The 23,291-nt window shown below is 58.9% G+C and overlaps 2 protein-coding genes across 11 annotated transcripts in view; one reads left to right on the top strand and one right to left on the bottom strand.

The window, feature by feature from the left end:
* Positions 1-7,095: 7,095 nt before the first annotated feature.
* Positions 7,096-10,034, top strand: ANKRD9 (ankyrin repeat domain 9). 4 transcript variants are annotated; one of them, XM_089908216.1, is made up of 3 exons: positions 7,223-7,335; positions 8,298-8,350; positions 8,946-10,034. In XM_089908216.1, exon 3 carries the CDS (start codon positions 8,993-8,995, stop codon positions 9,935-9,937), a length of 945 nt encoding a protein of 314 aa, XP_089764342.1. In that variant the 5' UTR covers positions 7,223-7,335; positions 8,298-8,350; positions 8,946-8,992; the 3' UTR covers positions 9,938-10,034. The 4 variants fall into 4 exon arrangements, with proteins under 4 accessions (XP_022431747.1, XP_089764342.1, XP_022431746.1 ...); XM_022576038.3 differs by having other exon boundaries at positions 8,298-8,372; XM_022576039.3 differs by lacking the exon at positions 8,298-8,350 and having other exon boundaries at positions 7,096-7,335.
* Positions 10,035-13,901: 3,867 nt separating this feature from the next.
* TECPR2 (tectonin beta-propeller repeat containing 2) overlaps positions 13,902-23,291 on the bottom strand; it is a 95,494-nt gene continuing 86,104 nt past the window's right edge. For 2 of the 7 annotated variants that reach the window (XM_089908213.1, XM_089908215.1), the window contains 3 exons: positions 18,489-18,647; positions 17,977-18,145; positions 13,902-17,656 (listed from right to left, as the gene is read on the bottom strand). In XM_089908213.1, coding sequence (XP_089764339.1) covers positions 17,505-17,656; positions 17,977-18,145; positions 18,489-18,647 — 480 coding nt within the window. In that variant the 3' untranslated portion in view covers positions 13,902-17,504. Of the gene's footprint in view, positions 17,657-17,976; positions 18,146-18,488; positions 18,648-23,291 lie in introns of those variants that run through there. The other 5 variants (XR_016392275.1, XM_022576041.3, XR_016392276.1 and 2 more) reach the window with 5 other exon arrangements.

The raw sequence follows: 23,291 nt of genomic DNA, 5'->3' as shown, positions 1-23,291 counted from the left end.
ACAGATCAGTGTGTGGCTTCCAGTATTTTTCGAACAATATGGGGGCTTCCCTGGCGGTCCAGTGGTTAAGACACTGCGCTCCCAACACAAGGGGCACGGGTCTTTTAACATTTTTGTGTTGAAGTATTGAAAATTAATCCTAGGAGCTCTGTTACTGCTGTGTCCTGCAAGAACTCAGTGACTTCTCAGGAAGGCTCTCTTATCTCCTCTTGACAGATGAGGAAACTCAGGCTCTTTATTACTGCCCGTGTCTGCGTGATACCTGGGCTGTGCGTTAGTCACGTGGCAGCTGTAGGTTTTACCTCCTAAACCAGGACCTGAGAGTGAGGGGGACACTATTATAATTATGCTGGGATGACAAGGACTGTCCTGAGCAAATACTCTTAAGGAGCCAGGAATTTTTCAAGTGATAAACCCCTGTCTCCAACTGGCCTAATCCCAAAACTGGATTATTTAAATATTAAATAAATTATTAAATAAATTATTAAAGACTAAATATACTTTAAATATTAAATAAAACATTTATTTAATTAATTAAATATTAAATTAAAAAATAAAAAACTCAACTGGCTCATTTAATGAGGAAGCCTGAGTCCTCAGGCACGGCTCTTTCCAGGGATCCTACATGGACCCAGAGACACCAGCGAGAGTCTCACATTGGGTTGGTGGTGGGGGCGGATTTGAGGGAGATGCTCCCTAGGCTCCAGGCCGACACAAGGTCCTATCCAAGAGCCAGGAGAGGAGCAGTGCCCAGCTGGGAAGGATGCAAAAATCCCAGCTGGGATGGATGCATCATGATTATTTTTGGTGTTCCCCTTTGGATGGTCACCTAGGAGGTTTCCGTTTTTTGGGTTTTTTTTAAGATTTTATTTTATTATTTATTTATTTATTTTATTATTTATTTTTGGCTGCATCAGGTCTTAGTTGCGGCAGGCGGGATCTTTCATTACAGTGCATGGGCTCTTCGTTGCGGTGCGCGGGCTTCTCTCTAGTTGTGGCGTGTGGGTTTTCTCTTCTCTAGCTGTGGCGCGCAGGCTCCAGAGCACGTGGGCCCTGTAGTTTGTGGCACACGGGCTCCCTAGTTGAGGCGCGTGAGCTCAGTAATTGTGGCGCACGGGCTTAGTTGCTCCGTGGCACGTGGGATCTTAGTTCCCTAACCAGGGATCGAACACATGTCCCCTGCATTGGCAGGTGGATTCTTTACCACTGGACCACCAGGGAAGTCCCAGGTTTCCAGTTTTTTATTATTAAAAACACAGCAGGGACTGTACCTCCTTAACAGTTGGTAGTTAACCTGTATTCTCTTCAAAGGTTTTACTCTGAAATAGTTAGAAATAAAATATGCAGGCAGACCCTCATTTTATTGTACTTTACTGTGCTCCACAGATACTATGTTTTTCTCAAATTGAAGGTTTGTGGCAACCCTACGTCGAGCAAGTCTGTTACCGCCATATTTCCAACTGCATTTGCTCACTTCCTGTCTCTGTGTCACGTTCTGGTAATTCTTACAATATTTCGAATCTTTTCATTGTTATTATGTTTGTTATGATGATGTACGATCAGTGATCTTTGATGTTACCACGACAACTCACTGAAGGCCCAGATAATACTTAGTATTTTTGCCAATAAAGTTTTTCTTTAAATTAAGGTGTGTGCCTTGTTTTTTTAGACATAGTGCTATTGCACACTTAATAGACTACAGTATAGAATGAATTTACTTTTATATGCCCGGGGAAACCACAAAATTTGTGTGACTCGCTTTATTACAATATTTGCTTTATTGTGGTGGTCTGGAACAGAACCTGCAATACCTCTGAGGTCTGCCTGTAAAATTAAGGTTGAATTCTTTCATAAAACTGTAAAGAATTAAACAAGTGAACAAAACCATAGCAGTGAGCATCGTACATGGAATTTGGCACTTGGGCCAGTATTTATCTGGATAAGATACCTACAAAAGAAATTGATGGACCCAAGAGCATGAGCATTTTCCCTGCTGGTGGCGCCTTCCAAGGTGCCCTCCCCTTCTCTGCCTGAGAGTGAGGGCTTGATTCCTGACCTTGTCAGTACAGGCTGTTTTCGGGATCCTCAGTTTTTGCCAATAGGCAAAACAAGAGCTTGTACGTTTGCCCATTTCTTACAGAGCTGAACATCTTCATGGGTTTATCGGCCAACCTGTGAATTGCCTATTCATACCCCTTGCCCATTTGCCTGGGTTAATCTTTCTAACAGGTTGCAGGAGCTCCTTATACATTCTGAATGCAGACCCTTGGAGGCCAGGTGGGCTTTGGCCCAGTCCATCCAGGTAGTGGTAGTGCAGGACCCAGGAGAGGTGGGGGTGGATGAGGGATACCCCTCCCCCCTCCCCTGGTCCTGGCCACTTCCCATACTGGCCTTGGCCAATCCTGTCCCCTGGAACAACTTCCTTTTGAGATCCGAAAATCCACCTGACTCGTGTCACAGATAGAGACTGGCACTCAGACAGGTGTAGTCACGCAGCCCAAGTCCCACAGCTGGTGAGTAGTGAGTGATTAGAACCCAGCTTGTCTGGCGCCAGCTTCCTCCCCCAGGAAGCTGCCCTCCCTCCTCTCTACCTGCAGCACAAACCCCAAGCCGTGCTCCCAGTCCTGGGCCACCTGCCGGATCCCCCCTGCTCTGATGACAGGCTCTGCTGGGCTTGCTGGGGGCAGCTGGGGCTCAGGTCAAGGAGGATCTTCCTGTGGTCAATGAACCCCTCTCCTCAAGCACCGCCCTCCACCCCTTGTCTCTCTAAGCGAATGACCTTGAAAATAGAAGCCATCTGAGTAGACTTCTCTGACTCACCTTTACCTGTGCTCTCATTGGCATCCATGCCCAACCCTCTGTCCCTCAGGAAAAACTGTCCCTGCCTGTGGCAGGGGCCTTCCTTCCACTCGTGGCAGCGCAGTCCCTGCTGGCCTCCAGGTCATGGCTCCACAGGTCCTTCCTGCATCAGTGTTTTGGCGCATCAGTGTGCTGCACACATGCACACATGTGCAAGACATGTGCAGCACACTGCACACGGACGTGTACACACATGCATGCACACACACACGTGGCTCCAGGTTTTTTTTTTATTATTTAAAATATTTATTTATTGAGGTTGCACCAGGTCTTAGGTGCAGCATGCGGAATCTGGTTTCCTGACCAGGGATCGAACCTGGGCCCTCTACATTGGGACCCCGGAGTCTTATCCACTGGACCACCAGGGGTGTCTCTCTGCTCTTTTATTCTTTAACCCACTTACCTCCAGCCCCCCTTTCCTCCCTACACATCTTTCCCAGTCCCTCCCCTAACGCTCCTCTCCACATAGGCTTCTCCTGCAGTCCCATGACCTTCTGTAAAGGGCACCATGACCTCCATGTAGCCAAATCCTCCTGACCCGCTGGTGGCACTTGTCCCAGGTGGCCACTCCCTCCTCCTCCGGACACCTGGGCTCTTTTGACTTCCAAGGGCCTCTCCCCATCCCTACCTGCTAGATGTTCCAGCCTGGCCTCCCAGCCTTCACTCCATTTTGTTTTTAATGTTTTGTTTAATTAATTTATTTATTTGGCTGCGCTGGGTCTTAGTTGCGGCATGTGGGATCTTAGTTCCCTGACCAAGGATCGAACCTGGGCCCCCTGCATTGGGAGCGCAGAGTCTTAGCCACTGGACCACCAGGGCAGTCCCCAAGCCTTCACTCCGGGTGTCATGCTTTCAGTGCCTTCTCTCTCCTCTGACCCCCAGCTGTAAGTCACCAGCAGGGCTTCTCCCTCCACCTCCCGTTACCATGGACACCCCAAGGTGGCTGACAGGCATCTTCAGGGATGCCCCACCCCCTGCTCCTCCCCAACCCGGGAGGCATTCTAGACTGTTCTCTCCCTCTCACACCCACCCTAGTTGGTCAGAGTCCACACAGAATTCGCTGCTTGTCCCAGTGCCCTCCATGCCGCTCGCCCTGCCACCCCTTCCCAGGCCAGTCAGCTACTGGGGCTTCCACCCTCTCCTCCTGGGGTTTGCTCCCCGTGGTGAGAGGGAGCCTGAGAAAACCCAAGGCAGCCCCTGCTCGGAGGCCTGGCTCCCCCGAAGTCCTCGCACTGACCTTGGGGTCCGTCTGTATTTGCAGCCTCGCCCACTACCCCTCCGACCTGGCCGCACACTGACGCTGCCAGCCTGCGGGGGGGCGGGACAAGCTCTCCCAGGAGAGAGGGGAGCATGACAGGGTCAAAGGTCAAAGCCATACTTAGAAGGCTGTGCTGGTGAGCCAGGCCTGAGCCGGGCAGTCCTCTCACTCCCAGGCCCCCTTAGTCTCTCTGGGAATTGAGCCCTCTGCCCCTCCTCCGCCCACTCCCCACCCCCACCCCCGTTCGCAGCCTCAGCGGGCACAGGATGCTGCTTCCTTAGGGGGAGCACTTCCCCCCATCGCCGCCCCAGACTCTGCCACAGCCCCATGGAGGCGCGGGCAGGCTGTTCACAGCAGCACTGGGGGACCACACACGTGCTGGGCACAGGGGACAGCTTTCACCAGCAGAAAACTCAACAGAGATGACGTGTGACCCAGAGCGGTGCGTACCCCAGAGGGTGAGTCTAAAAGTGACCGTGGGAGAAAAAGGCAAGCTGCTGAGAGGGCGCGCTGACAGCGTGATGGAGAGGGTTACAGTGTCAGCTGCCACCGTGGGAAAGCGCCGGCGCTGGGACTGGGCGGCAGGACAGGCACGCAGGCCTTCAGATTTCCCCACATGTTAGTTCTTAAACTGGCTCATGGGCTCCCAGGCATTTCAAAGTTATGTTATCGTTTTGTATGCCTGAAATAATCCACTAACTTCCAAACCTCCAGGTCCTTGGACACACCCAAGCTCCTTGTCTAGCCATTCAAGGCCCTATGCTTCCCGGCCCCTCCCAACTGACCTCTGGAGCCTCCCTCTGCCGCTTCCAGACCTTTGCTGCAGCCGTGTCCGGGCCAGGAATGCCTTTCCTCTGCCCCACTTGGTCTTTCTGGCTAAGTCCATGTCCATGGGAAGCTTTCTAAGTAGTGGAGAAATGGGGTTGAAACCATGCAGCTTAGATTGGGACTCGAACCCACGGTCTTTTAACTGAGATCACACACCTGGTCTCAGGACTTAATGAAGCTCAGGTTCTTGATGTCTCATCGCAGAAAGAATTCAGTCAGAGACAAAGTGATGGGTAAGAAGTGGATTTCTTTAGAGATAAACACACTCCACAAGACAGAGTGTGGGCCATCTCAGAAGGAGAGAGTGGCCCCAGGGTACAGGGTTGTCAGTTCTTACAGGGGTGGGTAGTTTCACAGGCTAATGAGTGGGAGGAGTATTCCAGCTATTTTAGGGAAGGGGCGGGATTTCCAGGAATTGGGCCACCGCCCACTTTTAGACCTTTATGGCTGGCCTTGGAACTGTCTTGGCGCCTGTGGGTGTGTCATTTAGCATATGCTAATATATTACAAGGAGCGTATACTGAGGCTCAAGGTCTAGTGGAAGTTGACTCCTTCACCATCTTGGACCTCTTTGGGCCTAATCAGTTTGTGTAGTGTCCTCGGGCTGTGTCATTCTTTTAAAGGTTGTGCCCTGCCCCCTTCTCTCCTGTTTCAGGGTCGGACTTGATTTTGAGAGAGGCCTTCGGGAATCCCAGCGAAGAGTGACGAGGGCACATCAAAGGGGGAGGCGAGGAGGGTTCGAGGGGTGGAGAGAGACCTGCCCCGAGGCCAGCTGCACACCAGGCGCCTACAGCCGATGCCCTGTCACCCTCATTCCACCAGCAGCCATGGAGATGGTGTGAGGTCTCCCTCCAGCCCTTGAAGAACAGAATGGGGACATGGGAGCAGGGCAGCTAGCGTCTTGAGCCGCAGGTAGTTCACCTGGGACACCACCTCCCTACGTTGTCTCCCAGGGTCTGGGGGCTCCAGAAGGCCAGTGTCAACCGTGCAACCCCAGGATTTCCATTCACTTTGCCCCACCCATCAGAGAGGTCTGGAACAGGATAGCTGGGAGAAATTGTAGGGAGACTGAGGACTAAAGCAGGGAGGAGAGGACAGGTGAGGTGGGGCAGAGGTAGACCCTGGACTCCCAGCCCAGTGTTCCCTGTACCCCCCCCACCCCTGGCCCATGATCGTTTTCTGTAAATCTGGTGGTGATCATGGACCCCCTGAGAGGTATGGTAGGGCCTGCAGGGCCATGTCGCACTGAGGTGGGTGGCATTTTGGGTGGGGGTATCTGGTGGGTCTCCGGCACGTGTGTGCTCCACACTTTGGCCCCCTTGTGGAGAGGCCGGGGTGGTCAGGGCCCCATCCACCACAAATGTCTGAAGGAAAGAAAGGGAAGCGCTCAGTTTCCCTTTTAGCTGCTCCTCACTTGGAGGTCACCTCCCAGTGAGCCCCGATTTCCTGGCCGGTGAATTAGGAGTCATAATTCGCACGGCTACCGGTTGCGAAAATGAATTGAAATCAAGTATGTTTAGCACAGAGATTGGTACACACAGGCCCTCATAAATGGCTGTCTGCATTCGTTCATCCATTCGTACCCTGGGAAAGTCAGCATGGAGCAGGGGCTCGAGACGCCCCGACCCTCCCGGGCAGAAAGCGGCCAGGGCCCTTAGGGGTGACAGTTCCTACGCCCCGACCCCTCCACGTACAGTCCCAGAAAACAGTCCCGGAGGAGGTCATCCCCAAGGTCACAGAGGGTCAGCGTAAAGGGAATGTGGAATACGACTCGTGGGGTGCCGAAGAAAGTCACGCTCGGCGGAGCCGGAGCGCCTAAGTGCGCGCCCAGTCTCTCACTGAGCCGGGGCACAGCAGGCGGGGGCCAGGGGCCCTTCCCGGCGCAGGTCTCCCGTCGCCGGGAGCTCGAAACCCGGAGCCTTTTCTCGCCGGCCACTCGGGTTTCCGGGAGCCCCGCCCCGTTCACTCCTCATCCCGGCCCCGCCCCCCGCGCGCCCTCAAGTTTCTCCCAACTTTTCCGCGGGTCCCCCTGGGCGCCCCGCCCGCCGACCGGTGACGTAACAATGGTGCAGCGCGGCGGCCAATGGGTGGTGGCGGGGGCCGGCAGCGCGGGCCAATGGCGGCGGCGGGCGGCCCCGCGGTCCTGCCCGGCCGGGGCCGCACTGCGCCGCCCGCCGCTAGCCCGCCAGCCGCCGGCGCCGGCACCGCCGCCCAGCGATCTGGCCGCGGCGGCTCAGAGCGCGGCTGCGGCGGGCGCGGGCGCCGGCGGCACCCTCCCGTCCGTCTGTCCTGGGAGCTTCGCCTGCGCGCCGACCCGCGGGGGGCCAGCAAGCTTTCCGGCCCGCAGCGGGGGCGGGGACGCCAGGCTAGCGGCCCCTCCGACCCCCACGGTGAGTCCCCCTTCCTCGGCCGGCTCGGCGTGTAGCCGCCGCCCCCCTCATCCCCCCCAGACACACGCGCACGCAGGTGCAGCCCTCGCTGCGCCGGCCACCGGCCCGCACTCTGGCCTCGACCCGCGACCCGCGGCCACCCGGGGTCCGGCCGTGCCGCCAGTAGGGGACGGGGAGGAACTGGCGGGCGGCCCTGGGCGCGCGGCCTTGCCCTCGGTGGCCCAACCCCCCATTCACTGAGCCGCGACCGTGACTCGCTGCCCGGTGACGTGGGGCGGCTCAACTTTACGTAACCTGCCCCGCTCCCAGTGTCCACACAGGGTGCACCCGGGTCGCGGAGACCCAGGCGTGGTGCTCCAGTTACGGTGTCCCCAAAACGGTGCTGTGGCTCCAGCCCCCAACCCCTGTGCCCGTCTTTGTAACTTAGTTACACAGTGTGTGTGGACGCAGCTTATCCGCTGACCCAGGTCCCTTGTGACCAAGGGCTTACCCTTGAGAAAACGCAGTGGGGAGCTTGGGCCAGGGCCAGGGGTTGGAGGTCAGGGCTCAGGTTGGCGCAGGGGGCTCAGAGGGCAAGGTTAGAGCTCAAGCTGGGTTCCCCGTGGGTTGGGGGCCCCCCCACTTCTGGAATGAGCCCGATATAGGAGTTAGGAGATCTGGGTTCCAGGCCTGTCTCTACCATGACTTACCGACTGACCTTGGACTAGTTAGTCCCTTACTGGAAAATGGGATGACAGTACCTGCTTCTTCTAGTCATTGGGAAGACTCAGGGAACTAGCAGACCTGGAGGGGATTTACAGACTGTGAAGAGTGTACACGCCAGTTTCTAGGTTGATTTCATCCTCTTGCCTCCTCCCAGGAGCTAGGGGCGGTGACATCCAGTAAACACCATGTTTGGGTGGAAGGCTACAGGCCCCCACTTCCTGCTATGGCTCACAGACTGCCTTCCCCCTTTCTTACAGATGAGGAAGCAGAGGCTCAGGCAACAGTAATACACCCACCTACACAGAGCTAGGTAATCGCGGTGCACTAGCCAGGTAGGTCTGAGTCTAGAGCTCTGACCCTGCCTGGCCTGGGGTAGGGATCTCGACCGCAGTCGGGGGTCAGACGACAGGGTCAAGGTTAGATGGGGCTGGGGATAGGGAGCTTGGGCTACAGAAAAGATTTGGCTCAGCTTGAGATGTGGAATGCAGCTTTCCTAGTCCCCTACCTGGCTTTTCCCTTGGAGTTGGATGCAGCTCTCACAGGTGGGAGCAGGAACTCTTCCAGTGGGTCCCTGGGCTGGACGGGGTGTGGGGTTTCTGTGTGGCCTTGACGGTAGCTGGGGCTGTGAGGGCAGGGACAGGGAAGGGCATCTTTAGCAGAGGTACCGGAGAACAAGACAGTTTTGGGGAGGGCGACCAGGCGCAGCTAGATCAAGGATGTGGGAGGTGGTTCAGGGCCTGGGAGAGAAGGGAAGCTGTGAGGAGTGACTGGGAGGGCCGGTCGGAGGCTGGGGGCAGGTACGAGAGAGGCCCGGACAGGTGGGGCTGTGTGAGGATTGGACGGGAGACCCCTCTCCACCCGGAACTTCAACCCTCAACCCTCACCGCGCTTCCCTCTGCCCGCAGGTGGTCGGCCCCAGGCCCATGCCGTGAGACCGGGAGGCGCCGCCAGCATGCCGTGGGACGCACGGCGGCCTGGGGGCGGCGCGAACGGCGGGCCCGAAGGCGCGGGCGCAGCGCGCTCGCGGGCGCAGAAGCAGTGCCGCAAGTCGTCGTTCGCTTTCTACCAGGCCGTTCGCGACCTGCTGCCCGTGTGGCTGCTGGAAGACATGCGCGCTAGCGAAGCCTTCCACTGGGACGAGCGCGGGCGCGCCGCCGCCTACTCGCCGTCGGAGGCGCTGCTCTACGCCCTCGTGCACGACCACCAGGCGTATGCGCACTATCTGCTGGCCACGTTCCCGCGGTGCGCACTCGCGCCGCCCAGCGCCGGCTTCCGCTGCTGCGCGGCGCCCGGGCCGCACGTGGCGCTGGCCGTGCGCTACAACCGTGTGGGCATCCTGCGCCGCATCCTGCGCACCGTGCGCGACTTCCCGGCCGAGGAGCGCGCGCGCCTGCTCGACCGGCGAGGCTGTAGCCGCGTGGAGGGCGGCGGCACGTCGCTGCACGTGGCCTGCGAGCTGGCGCGACCCGAGTGCCTCTTCCTGCTGCTCGGCCACGGCGCCTCGCCCGGCCTGCGCGACGGCGGCGGCCTCACGCCGCTCGAGCTGCTGCTGCGTCAGCTGGGCCGTGATGCCGGGACCGCCCCCGCTGTCGGGGCGCCTGCGCCCGGGGAGCCGCGCCAGCGCCGCCTCCTGCTGCTTGACTTACTGGCGCTGTACACGCCCGCGGACGCAGCCGGCCCGGCCCGCCGCGAGCTGCTGGGCGACCGGCCGCGCTGGCAGCGGCTGCTGGGCGAGGACAAGTTCCAGTGGCTGGCGGGCCTGGCGCCACCCTCGCTCTTCGCGCGCGCCATGCAGGTGCTGGTCACCGCCATCTCGCCCGGCCGCTTCCCCGAGGCCCTGGACGAGCTGCCGCTGCCGCCCTTCCTACAGCCACTGGACCTCACGGGCAAGGGCTAGACCGCGGGGGCACCCCGGGTGCTGGATTTTTGCAGAATACTATTTTTCAGAGCGTTGTACCCTGCACTTTACATATATTGTTCTCTGGACAGCAGAATCTCTGCTTTGTCTGTAGCGTGCTTTGGGGGCTGGGCCAGGACGGGCAGGCGGACCCGGAGCTGCAGGTCTTCTGGATCCGGCCGCGCTCAGCTCCCCACCTCCCTGCGTGGAGCTGGGCTACGGGGTCAGGCGACGCCTGAGAGCCGGGCCTTGCCCTCAGCTCACTACCCAGACCCTGAGGAGCGGCCTCCCATCTTGATTTAGAGCCTCTGGGAAGGTGTCCCGGAGGGAGAGACAGCTGAGCTGGGCAGGTGCAGGGGGGTGGACTGACGTGTCCAGGCAGGGGGACGGCGTGTGCAAAGGCCTGGAGGCCGAGGGAACCGCCCGTGGGCGCTGGGTGGAGATTCTCTGCCCCGTCAGCAGGTGGGGCCTCGACCACTCCCCTGTGGGGCTGGGCCTCAGGTCCCGAGCTGTGGAGGGCAGGACCCAGGCTGTGCCTCCTGTTTGCCCCCGTCCCGTCCTGGCCACCTGCCTCCTCCTCGGCTGTCACTGGGACCGCGCCCTCCCCAAAGAAGCCCAGGCCTGGACTTGTCGCAGTCGCCCCATTGGCTCTCCTCTGGCGACTGGCAGGTACCTAATCCTGGGGCTCCTGACGGGCGTGGCTGCGTCACCCCGTGGCGGGCCCTCCAGCCTCAGCCAGTAGACCTGGTTTCCGCAGGAAGGGTTTGAAGATGGAGACTGGTTGACCCTTCAGGACAGAGGGACCCTGGCTGAGAAGCTGGGTCCGTGCCCCGAGGAGCCTTGGGATCAGGGATGGCCAGGCTGTCCTGCCCGGGAATTCTGCTGGGCCGTGAAATTCAACCCGCGCCGGCATGGGCTGGAGGGCCACGATGTTCTGCCAGGAGCAGAGGGCTAACGATCTGCCCGATGAACAGTGGCCGCCTGGCTGGGGGCACCCACTGCCCACCCTGCCCCCAGTGTCCCCGAGGGGGGCATGCCTGGGGGCCGAAGGGGCTTTGGGTGGTGGTGGCAGAGTCCAGGGTGATGGGCCGTCAGAGGGGGGCTGTGGAAGGGGCCTGGGCAGCGGGAAGCTCTGCCAGGGGGCCTGGTTCTGGTCTGCACCTGCCACCCACTCTGAGGGTGACCTTGGATAAACCCCTGCCTTGGGCTTCAGTGTCCCCAACTGTTTACAAAGGGGTTTTGGAGCATCTCCAAGCTCCCTACCTGCCCTGGAAAGGATGTGACCCCCGTTGCTGGGAAGCGTGGGGTGGGTGGGCACACAGCCCTGGTGGGGAGGAGGGGGGGGATGGAGGGGTGTACGGCCCGGTGCTGATCCTAGATTCTGGGTGGGAGCGAGGGCTTCTCCCCTCCTGCTGTGTGTCCTGGCCCAGTTAAATAGCCTTTCTGAACCTTGACACTTGGGGGCAGTGGATACTAGCATCTCTAGCTTAAAACTTGGGACATCAGGAGTCCCCTGGTTCTTAACCGGGGATGCGTTGCTGCGGGAGGGTGCATTCCTTTGGAGGAGGTGGAAAGGGCAGACCAGAGCAGCAGGTCTCCGTGGCTTCTGGGCTTTGGGCTTAGGGAGATGTTGGGAACTTTTGGCACCCTCGTGCCCAAGCAGCTTCTGCCTGGAAAGAACCTGGGCACCCGACGGGGGACCTGGGCATGCAGACTTCCCCTCATGTCTCCCAGGTCCCAGCTCTGTCCTCTGTGGGGTCAGCCCTCCTGGCCCAAGGCCCAGGGCTAGGCCCCCATCCGCTTCCCTGTTAGACCTACAGCTGCCCCTTTGGTGATGAACTCCTTTGAGCCCCCTGGGCTGGGGATGGAGTGATGCAAGGTTGGGGGGGCTCCCTGGCGGGGACCCTACAGAACCCATTGTCCGGGGAGCAGGAGGCAGCCCCTGGGCTGGTCCTGGCACGCAGGGCAGGATCCAGGCAGGAGTTGTTGTGGGCACCACAGCAGGGGGCCCAGCCCCGGAGCACAGCTTCATAGCTTGGAGGGGTGCAGGGCAGGACGGCAGCGGGGGGGCGTCAGCCCCGGGTGTCCTGGCCGCGGCCTGGTGGGACAGGGAGCCACAGGGAAGGCTGAAGAAGCCCTGTGGCAGCAGAGTGGGGCCTGATTCCTGGCACAGCTCCCACTGAGTCCCACTGGGGACCCCTGGCCCAGGGCACCCCAGGCGTCCGTGGGAGCAGAGAACCCAGAGCAACAGTGCAGGGCGGAGAAGCCTCAGGGTTATCTGGCCGCTGCTGCCGGCCGAGTGAGGGCGGGCAGGCGGGCCTCAGCACTGGCCTTATCACTCCCCTGGGCCCTCCAGCACCCCGTCACCACTGTCACCCTGGTGATGAGCAGGGAGGCCTGGGGAGGGCCAGAGTCAGCCAGGAGACTCACTTCTTGGCTGTTGGCAGGTAGCCTTGATGGCTTCTCAAAGGCAATGGCTCTGCCTGGGACAAGGCCCACGTGTCTGGGACAAAGCACCTTGGTTCGTTCGTTCACTTCCTTCATTCCATGAACCTTGTCTAAGGAAAACCCCACTCCTGCCAGTACTGCCCCTGCCATGGCCATCCAGGGGCCCAGTGAACTTCCAACTCCGGAGAGCTCAGGGGCCAGAATCCCTGCACCCCAGACACCTGTCGGGGAGGACAGAGAAGGCTGGGCTGCTCGTCCCCAAGGTACTGTGACCCTGTGCCTGGAGCCCGAAAGGGACACACAGCCCTGTGACGGCCTGTGGCCACAAGGCCCCTGCTCTGCCCCCACTTTGGCCGTGTCGTGTGCTAACTTACCCCATTACTACCTCGATATTCCTACTGATTTCCTTTCCTGTCAATTTCTTCAACTTTAAAATACTGTATTGAGAGCAGTTTCCTAAGTTACCTGAAATCCTGTTCAGAACAAGGGTGCTTCCTGAAGTCGGGATGGAGGGGAAACAGGCACGGTTGGGGAAGGCTTCTGCTCCAGAAGTGTGTGGATGTGAAGCAGCCCTGCTCCACGGTGACTGGTTTTGTCCTGCTACAGTTTAAAATTGAGGCATACTTGACATAATAAATGCACAGACTTTAAGGGTGTGGTTTGAGGGGTCATAACCAATGTCAACACACGTGTAACCATCCCAACCAAGGCAGAGGTTGAAGATAAGAGATTTCTATCCTCAGTGATTTTTTTTTTTTTGCGGTACGCGGGCCTCTCACTGTTGTGGCCTCTCCCGCTGCGGAGCACAGGCTCCGGACGCGCAGGCTGAGCGGCCATGGCTCATGGGCCCAGCCGCCCCGCGGCATGTGGGATCCTCCCGGACCGGGGCACGAACCCACGTCCCCTGCATCGGCAGGCGGACTCTCAACCACTGTGCCACCAGGGAAGCCCCTCAGTGATTTTTTTTTTTTTTAAGCCACACCGTGCGGCTTGCGGGATCTTAGTTCCCCGACCAGGGACTGAATCCGGGGCCCAGGCAGTGAAAGCGAGGAGTCCTAACCGCTGGACTGCCAGGGAATTCCCACATCTTCAGTGACTTTTATAAAGAATTTCTGCTGATAGAATGCATGCTCATGGGAGAATGCTCGGACTGTGCAGAGAAATCCAGGGCAGGATGTGGCAGAGGCCCCTCCATGCAGCTCCCAGGTAAAGAGGCTGCCCGCCTGCCTGGCGGCATCCCACCACCCAGACAACCACTGCTACTAGCATTTGGTGTATTTTCTTCTGTTTTTCTCTATGCACATATATACATATGTTCAAATTTTTTTCTATGCATACTTTTTCACATGACATCAGATCAAATCTAGTATTTAAAAACTTTACTGTAGAGTAAGCATTTCCGTATACTGTAAAACATTGTGTAAATACGATTTTTGAGAAGCCTTTGGTGTTTACTTTGTGGTATTTGATTCAGCTAGCGCTGATACGATAAAGAGTTGATGTTAGAGAGAACTGAGTCTTTAAAATGTGAATTTTATTTATTTTTGGAATAAATAACACATTTACATGGCTCAAATTCAAAAGATACAAAAAGGTACACACTACAGGTGACCACCGTGACCAGCTGCTTGTGTAGTGTCTTTCTGCCCCTCCTCTGCGCCCTGGAATTATGAAAAAGATTTCAAACCCACCATAAGTTAGAAGAGTACAACGTGTCCACTGGCATTATCTACCTCTCCCTGTATGTATGATCTCCTACAAACTCACATGATCATTACCACGCCCAAGAGACTTAACGCTGCTGTGATGAAACTGCATGACTGACTGCTCAGAACGCACATCCCCCGGGAAGACACGTGCTTTCTAACATCTGCATATTGTTTCATGAGAGGAATGCTCCCGAATGTCAGTTGTTTTTAGTGTTTCACAATTACAAACGATGCTGCGCTGTATGTTTAACCCTGACTTAGGATTTGTTCTTGAGGACAGGCTTCCAGAAGTAGGAGGAGTTCCGGGACTTGAGGGTTTTAAGGCTGCTGCCGGACCCAGTGGCTTTCCCCGAAGGGCCGTGCCAACGGCGGCTCCCCGCTTGCTCCATGTGCACGCCTGCCCTGGGTGTGCACTAAGCAGTGCCCTTTCATCTCCTTTGTCCATACGTGTGTCTTCGGTGTTCCTCCGACTTGTTGCAACTATTTCCCCTTCTAGTTTTATGCGGGGTTTTTCATTCACAGCATCTTTATATTTTGAAGAAATCAAGTCTATAGAGTATTTTCCTCTGACTTTTCCCACTACTTGTGAGTTTAGAAAGTGCTTGCCATCCAGAAATCAGATAGTTTTTTGCCCCCTAGTTTTAAGACTCTTTAATCCACTTAACTAACGTTTGTCTGAATGGTTAAGTGGCGGGCCGCATCAGTTAACTGTGAAGTCACTGTCCCGTCCTCTCACCTGCGTGCCGCCTTCACCTTGTTAACTCCCCGTGGACCTCGCTGGGCTGCCCGACGTCACTGGCCCTTCCATCCACATCCCACTTCGTTTGCTGGCCCCTGTCATCGCTCCTGGCAATCCTCATTTGTTTCTTCTTCTCAAGACAGTGAGGTGGCGTCAGACAGCGCAGGTCTGGAGTCCCACCGAGCTGGGCTCCAATCCCAGCGCTCCTTGTGCTGACTTAAGCAAGTTACTTCACCTCTCTGAGTCTCACTGGGGCTAATGGTATTGACCTCTCAGGGCCCTACTGAGGACGTGAAGCTGCACGCGTGAGACCCTCACAGCATATCTGGCACAGTCAAGGGGGGGGGTGTCTGTGGGTATGAACATTATTTTATGGATTCTTCTCTGCCTACCCGCAACAAAGAAAATCCCAGTGGGAATTTTGACAAATTGAGTGATAGCCATAAATGTCTTTGGAAAGGACTGGTGTCTTTCTTTGCACAATGGCTGTGGTCTTCCATCAGGAATGTCAACTGCCTTCCCAATTCGGGCTCTCTTGGAAGTCTTCAGTAGAGCTTGGCCAGCTCTCGACCGAGTCTGACATTTCTTGTTCAGGCTGTTTCCCGGCACGTGATGCATCCCGCTGCTGTCGTGAACGTGATCTTTTTTCCATGTGCTGGTTTCCACTAGGGCACTTCTGGTGTCTGGTTTTGTGTCCTGGATGAAGACTCAGGCCCAGGGTCTCGAGCCCCCAGAGCCTGCCCACAGCGGCCCTGTGCTCTGCCTCACGCTACGGTGTCCTCCCCAGGGCCACCTCTGCAGTGGCACTCCCCCAGGACAGCCCCCGGGCAAAATGGTCACGAAATGACGTCTGCCCACACCCTCCTGGCCGTGGGGCTGGGCTGGCAACACCAGCAGCAGATTCTTTGCAGCACCAGTGGGAACAGCCTTCCTGAGTGCCCACTCAGGGCACCTTCTCACCACTCAGACATCAGACTCGACTAGGCTCGGAAAAGTCTAGTTTATTGCACTGTCTCAAAGCACAACTTAAAAAAAAAAAGAAAAAAGAAAAGAAAACCGTACAAAGCACTGAGGCTACAAGTAGTTTAAAAGTATCAAACTAACTAGACTGGGTTAACTGCACTAAAGTCCCGTGGGCTCAGGAGAGCTCTGCCATCTGAGGAGCCCGGCAAAAGGCACAACATACGCAGAAGAGGAGCCTCAGCCGCCTGCGCTCCCTCTGCTGTCACCAGACTTCTGAAAAAACGCATTCTATAAAAGTGAAGTAGTAAGTAAGGTCTGGGATTTCAGCATCTTGTCCTCATTTAGACCTGGAAAACCTCCATCCTCATGGCTAGCTGGGTCCTGTCAGAGAACAAATCTTATCGCTCTTCACCTGTGGCCTGGGGGCTCCCGGACACACCTGCTTAGTAGAAAACAGGCATTGAGTAACTGGGCCCCGGGCCAAGGGCAGGCTAAAAAAAGCAGCCAGGCTGGAGTCCTTCCGTGGAGCTGCCTCCAAGAGGGAGGGGTGGCGGGCTCAGGGCGGATGCCTGGCTGGGCTGCAGAGTCCTACAGCTCAGATGCCAGCGACAAGGGTAGGCACTGCAGGCCGAGCCCATGGACTGAAGTCTGACGTGGCCACAGCAGGCCCCAGCTTCAACCTCGCTGGGCACCCCCCCAGATACCCGCTGACAATGTCTGGCTGCCACTCGCAGCCAGCAGGCAGGTCCCGTGGCTGCCCCACACATCGAGGACACACAGGGCGGTGTCCGTCCTCTGAAGCTGCAGCCAAGAACAGCGCAGGCTCAGGACAGACCAGGGGAAGGAATCAAAGGCCTTCCCCTGGTTTCAGAAAATACAGTTCTCTTCTAAATTTGTAAGATCTGATTTCAAGTGAGGTATCTCATGTAGGTTTGTAATACAACAAACAAAAAAGGCAAGAATTAGTAGATTCATCCTCTGAAGGTGCTTCTGGTTTTCACGACGTCACCAGCAGCAGGGCTGAGTGTCACCCTAAGACATTCCTATGTCACTAACATGGCTAAGGTTCCCACGTCCCACCACACCTGCCTCGGATACACACGCACACTTCCGTATTCCGGGTCACCCACTGGCCTTTACTGTTCTGCTGGAGGCGAGCCCGGCCCCCTGGGAGCGGGCAGGGAGGGTGTGTGTGGCGTGTGCATGTCGCTATGCGTGTGTCCTCGTCCTGGCACAGCTGGCTTCCCATCTGGTGTGGCCAGCAGGGAATGGGCGCTGGGACCTGCGTCTCAGAGAGGAGGTGGGGGGACCCTGTGGTGGAGACGAAGCCATCCCAGGAACACATTCGGTGGATGGACGGCACTGACCTTGGGCTCCACGGGCCCGGGAGCGGTCAGTGATGGGAAGGTGACCACAGCAGACGGCGGTAACCATAGTGCATGCAACTGGAGCAGCCACCGTCCCACTCGGGGACGGCCTCAGCGGGAGTTCAGAGGCACTGCTGCTACAGCAACGGCTCCGGACCTCTCGGCCAAGGCTGTGGGTTCTGGAATGAGATGGAAACAAATACGGAGGAAAGCAAGAGCGGAGCGTCCCACCTGGATAGACGTGCCTGACAAGAGCGGGCGAGGCACGTCCAAGGGCAAGCGACTCAAAACCGCCCGTGTCCGCCACACGGGTCTCGGTGGCCTCCCCGCCGAGAGCTCCTTCAGATGACCTCCCACTCGTCGTCCAGGTCCTCGGGGTGGGGGGCGGTGGCCTGGCTGCTCGGGGTGCCGTGAGAGTGGCTGAAAGTCCTAGTTAGCCGCTGCAGGAGGGAGCCGGTGGGGCCCACTGCCCACAGCTCGTCTGACAAGGTCACTGCAGGGACAAGAGCCAGCCGCACGCCCGTTACTCCCCAGCCCGGCTCCACGTCTGCACATGCGCTGCCTAGCGGTGGGGCCCCGGGCACCCCCCGACCGGCACCTCGGCTTCCCCGGCCTTCAAGGGGGCGGCCTGGCGCCCCGTCCTCTTCCCGGGAGACCCTGGCAGAGTCCGGGTGCTGCGTGGCCCCCGGCAGGTGTGACCCTGGGATGGGCTCCCATGTGGGTGAACCAGCCCCATGGGAGCAGCACCGCCCCAGCCCCCCGCCAGAGCCCCACCGACGCCATCCACGGGAGCCCCGGTGCCCTGGCACCTGCCTGTGAAACACGTCACGTGCCCGGGAATCTTCTTCCAGTAGTCTCCGGCAGGGTTTCTGTCAGTGACGCCGTACCGTCGGGCGAGATCCCCGTTGGGGCAGCGGGCCCACACGGTCCTGGCGCTCAGGGCCAGCTGGCAGGCCTGCAACCCTGCAGGCAAACGGAGCATCTGTCTGCCCTCAGTCCCGGCCGCAGAAGGGACGGACCGACCCTCCCCACAAGCCTGCTCTCCCCCTGGCTGGGCACCGAGTGGGAGCCCAGGGAAAGGACGCCCTGTCTGCAGGGCCGGCAAGGCTGCAAGAGCCCAAGACCCGAGGACCAGAGCCCAGGCGGTCCAGAAACGGTCATCCGACAAGGAACCCCAAGGACACGGGGCTGGTGCTCTGCTTGTGGGGTGCCCACGCTGGGGAACACTGAGGTAGACGCTTGCTGTCACCTGCCTCAGCAGAGCCTCGGAAACAAACCAGGCCCCAGTGTGGCCGCAGTGGCCACCGCCCACCCAGCGCCTCTACCTGGCACGTGCTCCCAGTCGGTCCCCACCGGCATCTCCTCGGTGATCCCAACTCGGACGTGCACGTTCCACCTGCTGTCCAGGGCCCACAGCATCTGGTCGCTGGGGCTGGAGTGGACGCTGACCAGGGCGACCCCGGCGGGCTGGAAGCAGGAAGGGCCTTTCCTCAGGGAAGGAAGTGGGCGCACATGATTGGGGAGGGCAGTTCCCGCACCGCCCAGGGCAGCCCGGCACGGCAGGAGCGGCGGGCAAGGGGGTGGGGGGACCAGGCCTGTCCCCAGAGCGCAGCCTCACAGGGATAGAAACGCCCCGAAGACCCAGGCTGAGGGACCTCCCACCAAGCAGGGAGCCCCAACTCTTCAGTGCTGCATGTCCTAGGGAACAAAGATGGGCCAGGTGACAGGAGAAGGAAAGGACATGGGGAGACCTGCGGGATGCCGGGCCAGGAGGAGCGGGCTGCATTAACGGGCAGCGACAGACGGCAGGTGCCACAGGGGAAGGGGAGGTGGCCGGGGGCCTGGCCTGAGGGTCCTCACAAGCCCCTGTTCACAGCTTCATGCTCGGAGAGAAGGCAAACGTGGCCCAGTGTTGGCAGTGGGTGACTCTGGGTGGACCTGAGGCTATGGGAGTTACTGAAATCTGCAAGTTTTCCGTTGGTCTGAAGTTTTTCAAAATGAAAAGTTAAATTTTATAAGTTATAAAGGTAAAAGACACCAAAAAATGCAGTTGCCATTGAGAGCGTTGGGACAGAGGGTCCGCGGGGAGAAGGTGTGTGGACCGGCCCGGGAGCTCGATCAAGGGTGGCTGGGCAGCCTGGGGAGGGGTCGAGGTGGGTGTCTGTGGACATGGGTCTCCCCACTCATGCCCCCGAGCCCCCCTCTTCTGCTCTGCTTGGCATACAGACAGGGCCAGGCCGAGAGCCAGGCCGACTGTGCACAGCTGCCACGAGCTTCGCAGGAAACAGGAACCGGCAGGCGAGGCGGCCAGTGAGCCCGCTCGGCCTCGCGTGCGGGGAGGGGTGCCCTAGGCCCAGCATCCCCCCCCCCCCACCGCTCCAGAGAGGATGAGGGGTTGCGGGGAGCGGATGGACAGCCCTGCGATCGATCGGCACACCACGCTGGGCACAGACGCGGCTGACACGCCCTGTGTGCCTGTGGGAGATGCGATCAGAACTCATGGGCTCTCTCAGCTGAGGAGCATCCTAAATGCTTTTCAGGCAAGAACATAGGTACTGAAGCTCTCTCTGCTTTCCCATGGCTGGTGCGGCTGTGACTTCCGCTCTACGGAGACGGGAGGTCTGTGCCCCTCCCCTGGAATCCGGCCTCTCACTTCTTTGACTAAAACAACATGGCGGAAGCATCCCGCTGGCAGGGCCGAGCCTGGTCTCGAGGAGCAGGCAGCGTCACCTTCTCCTCTCAGAGCTCAGCTGGCATGGAGAAGTCTGCAGTGCGGAGGCCCCGCGGAGGGAAGAGAGGTGTGCGGGGCCCAGAGGCCCGGCCGTGGTGAAGCAGGGAGGAGCCGTCCATGCTGGACTCCGCCCGCATCCCAGCCCCAGAGTCCTGAGAGGTATGAGTAGCAAAGCGCTGCTCGAAGCCACGAAGTTTCCGGGCAGTGGTGCAGTGGGAAGACAGAGAAGACACTGTGATGCGGAGGCAGGGAAGAGCCGGCGGGCGGGGAGAAGCCCTCGGAGGAGGAGGAGGGTCGGGAGGAGAACCGCCACTGGGCGGCCAGGGTGGGTCGGCGCCCCTTCTCTCTCCTCTCCCTCCTTGGGCGCCCGTCATCTCCTGGACAGCTCTGAACCTGGACCCCCTCGGCCCCCCGGCCCCACTGCCCGGTTTGGGCACGGTCCTGCCTGCCACCCGCCAGTCACCAGGCTGCCCAGACACTGTGGGACCCCTCCTGCCTGCCCGCCTGCCTCCCGACTGCCCAGAGTACAGCGGGAACTCCTCGGCGTGACGCCCCTGCCTCCTCGGGGCCTCGGCCGGCCTACCCTCCCCCCACACGCCCTCGTGCACAGGGCAGGCTGCAACCCACCCTGCACAACCCCACACAGCTCCTGGCCGGGGGAGCTACACCTGCCCGGGCTGAGGGGGGGCATGGACACGAGGCTCCCTGCTTCCCTCTGAGACGGTGCCTGAGCCCAGCCCTTCACTTGTTCTCATCCAATAAAAAGATAGCTTTTTACTGAAGGGTCACACACCTTTAAAAAACAACACAAACCCAAGTGTACAGCTCGGCGGGCTTTCAGGGCATGAGTGGCAGCCGCTGCCCCCCACCCCCAAACTCGATGATATCAGGACGGGACTTGAACCTCACTCCCAGGGGAGGCAGCGGGAGGGGCAAGGACATAAGCCAGTTCTCAAAGGACAGGAGAGCAGAAGCAGCTGGAATACAAGCAGGGACGTTGCTGACTGCACATTACGAGGATGAGCAAGGCACCCGTATGGACACATCCTACGAGGGGTGTCATCCTGCACCATTTCCCAGGCTGGGTTCCGCGGAACACCATGCCACCCCCGCAGCTCTCGGATCGGCTGCTTCCTGGACACACACCTCCCCGTGAAGCCACGCGGTCATTTGCTCAGCAAGCGCCGAGCACCTCAGATGCTGGGTGCCGGGGAAACCTCCCCTGCAGACAAACCACGCGCCTCTGTCCTCACAGAGCCTCCATTTCACTGGGGGTGGGCCAGGCAAACACACCAGGGCTGCGTCATGTAACAGGGAGAGAGGGGCCAGGGGAACACCACGGCAATGGGGTGGGGGTGGGGGTCCTTGACCCTGCCGCCCCAGCAGGGGCACGCCAGCCTGGAGGCCGGTGAGAAGGGGGATGCGAGAAGGCAGCAGATTCCGTGCTAAGGGAGGTGTGGAGAGAGGAGTGATGTGAGCGGACACGGCTGCTGCGAGGACCGCCCTCAGGGAAGCTGGAAGGAGCGGAGTCCCGTGTTGGAAGCCGGTGGAATAATCCAGGTGAGAGACAGCTCGGCTGGGGGCGCTGGGCAGGACCCAGGAGACGCTGTCCCCACTCTGATTCTCAGCACGGGCTGCTCACGCCAACCACCCTGAGGGCCCAGGCCTCGGCATTTGAGATGCCCCACTGGTCACTCTGGCGTCCAGTGGTGGTGGGCAGGTGGGGGCGGGGCTCTTTGAAAACACTTTAACTAATAGGATAATAAAGAAGCGGCGGGAAGGGCTGGGCAGTGGTAGCAAGTGTTACTCAGAGGTCAGGAGGAACACAAAATGAGCCCATTAGCAGCCCCTGGAAGCCTGCAGAGGGGCGGTGGAGGGCCCAGCCGGGGCCGTTGAACCAGACTGCAAAGGGTTAAGAGGAGAAGAGGCCACAGGGCAGAACAAGGCTGCTGGGGCACTACCTGAACAAGTCAACTCATGGGAGAGGGAGGGACGCAGGGAGGCGGGCTGTTAAGGTTCCAGGAGGGGAGAAGGGGCCGGTGAAGTCCTGGGGTCGCTGGGGGGTGGGAGGTGGGGAGAGGAGCAGAGGACTTCTTCCTCAGAGAAGGTCTTGTCCTGGGAGGGGAGAGGCGGCACAGAAGAGTCGTCAGGCGCCCCCGCCAGCCCCACACGCTGCCACCATCCTCTGGGACACTGGGTCCCAGCCCTGGCGATGTTCTGTGTCTTTTCCAGGTGTCTCAGTCACCTGTGTGTCCTGAAGGACAGTCAAACAACAGGTCCCAAGGAGCGTTTGTCTGATAAAGTGGAGAGGAAGGAGGTTCTGGAAACTCACTGACTGGTGCTTCCCCGCCAGCCAGCCAGCCAGCCACTCAGCCATCATCTATCTACCTGTCACTGCTCACCCCGCCTACCCATCACTGCACCCGCCCATTCGTGCCTCCACCGACCTCCCACCAACCCCAACCACCCAGCAGGTGTTTGGCTGAGCACCTGCCCCGTGCCAGGCACTGTGCTGGGTGCTGGGGATCAATCTTCTTGACTCCTGGATTTTCAAGTCTGGTGAGAGACACGTCGTTAATCAAACAGTCACACGAGGACATGTAAGGCTGCCACAGGTAAGGGGAGCTACAGCGGTGAAGAACGTGGTGCTCTGAGAGCACGAACCTGGGGTCAGACAGGCGGTCAGGCAGAGCTGCCCTAGGAGCTGTCGGCGAGGTGAGACTGAAGGATGATCAGGAAAGAACCAGGAGAAAAGGGCAGGGAGGCGTGTGCCGGGGGGCAAGAGCGTATGCACAGGAGGGAGCGCGGCCCTGGAGCGAGCAGGGCAGGGCCGGGCACCACCTGCAAGGTCTGTCTCCTCAGCAGATCCCAGCAAGGTCTGCTGGGTCCCAGGGCTCTGAGATCAGAGGTGCTCAGATAGAGAGAGGTTTGGAAATGTATCCGAGGTCTGATGGCAAGAAACAAGACGCAATGAACAAGAGGACCTCCCAGCCGAATCGAGGACTCAGTGCAGGTCAGACAGGCACACCACCCTGGCCTCTGGGAGAAAAGGCAGTATGGAAAAGACAGGGAGATTCCATAAATGTCACCCACCCTCTGCCACCCCGAGAGCTCCTGAACTCGGCCCAAGAAATGCTGCTTCACAAAAGTCAACTGGAACACATTCCAATGACCTTACTCCCAGAGGTCAAGCAGGGCCAAAATGCCAAGAGGGGGCTGAACAGGAAGTAGCTGTGAAGACTGCTCCTGCCCACGAACTGGCCATTTTCAAACTAGGAAACTCGCTCTTGCTGAACCCCAGACCCCCTCCCTAGGGAAGGTGGGTAAGGCCAGAGTGGTTCTCAAACCTTGGAGTCCCTAGGACTCGTGGGGGACCTTGTTAAACTGGCACATTCCT

This window comes from Delphinapterus leucas, chromosome 2 (assembly GCF_059928025.1).
Source record: "Delphinapterus leucas isolate spDelLeu-1000000601 "Yukka" chromosome 2, BTC_Dleu_Yukka2, whole genome shotgun sequence".
NCBI lineage: Eukaryota > Metazoa > Chordata > Mammalia > Artiodactyla > Monodontidae > Delphinapterus > Delphinapterus leucas.
Note: the sequence above shows the minus strand (reverse complement) of the source record. Positions and strands in the feature narration are given on the sequence as shown.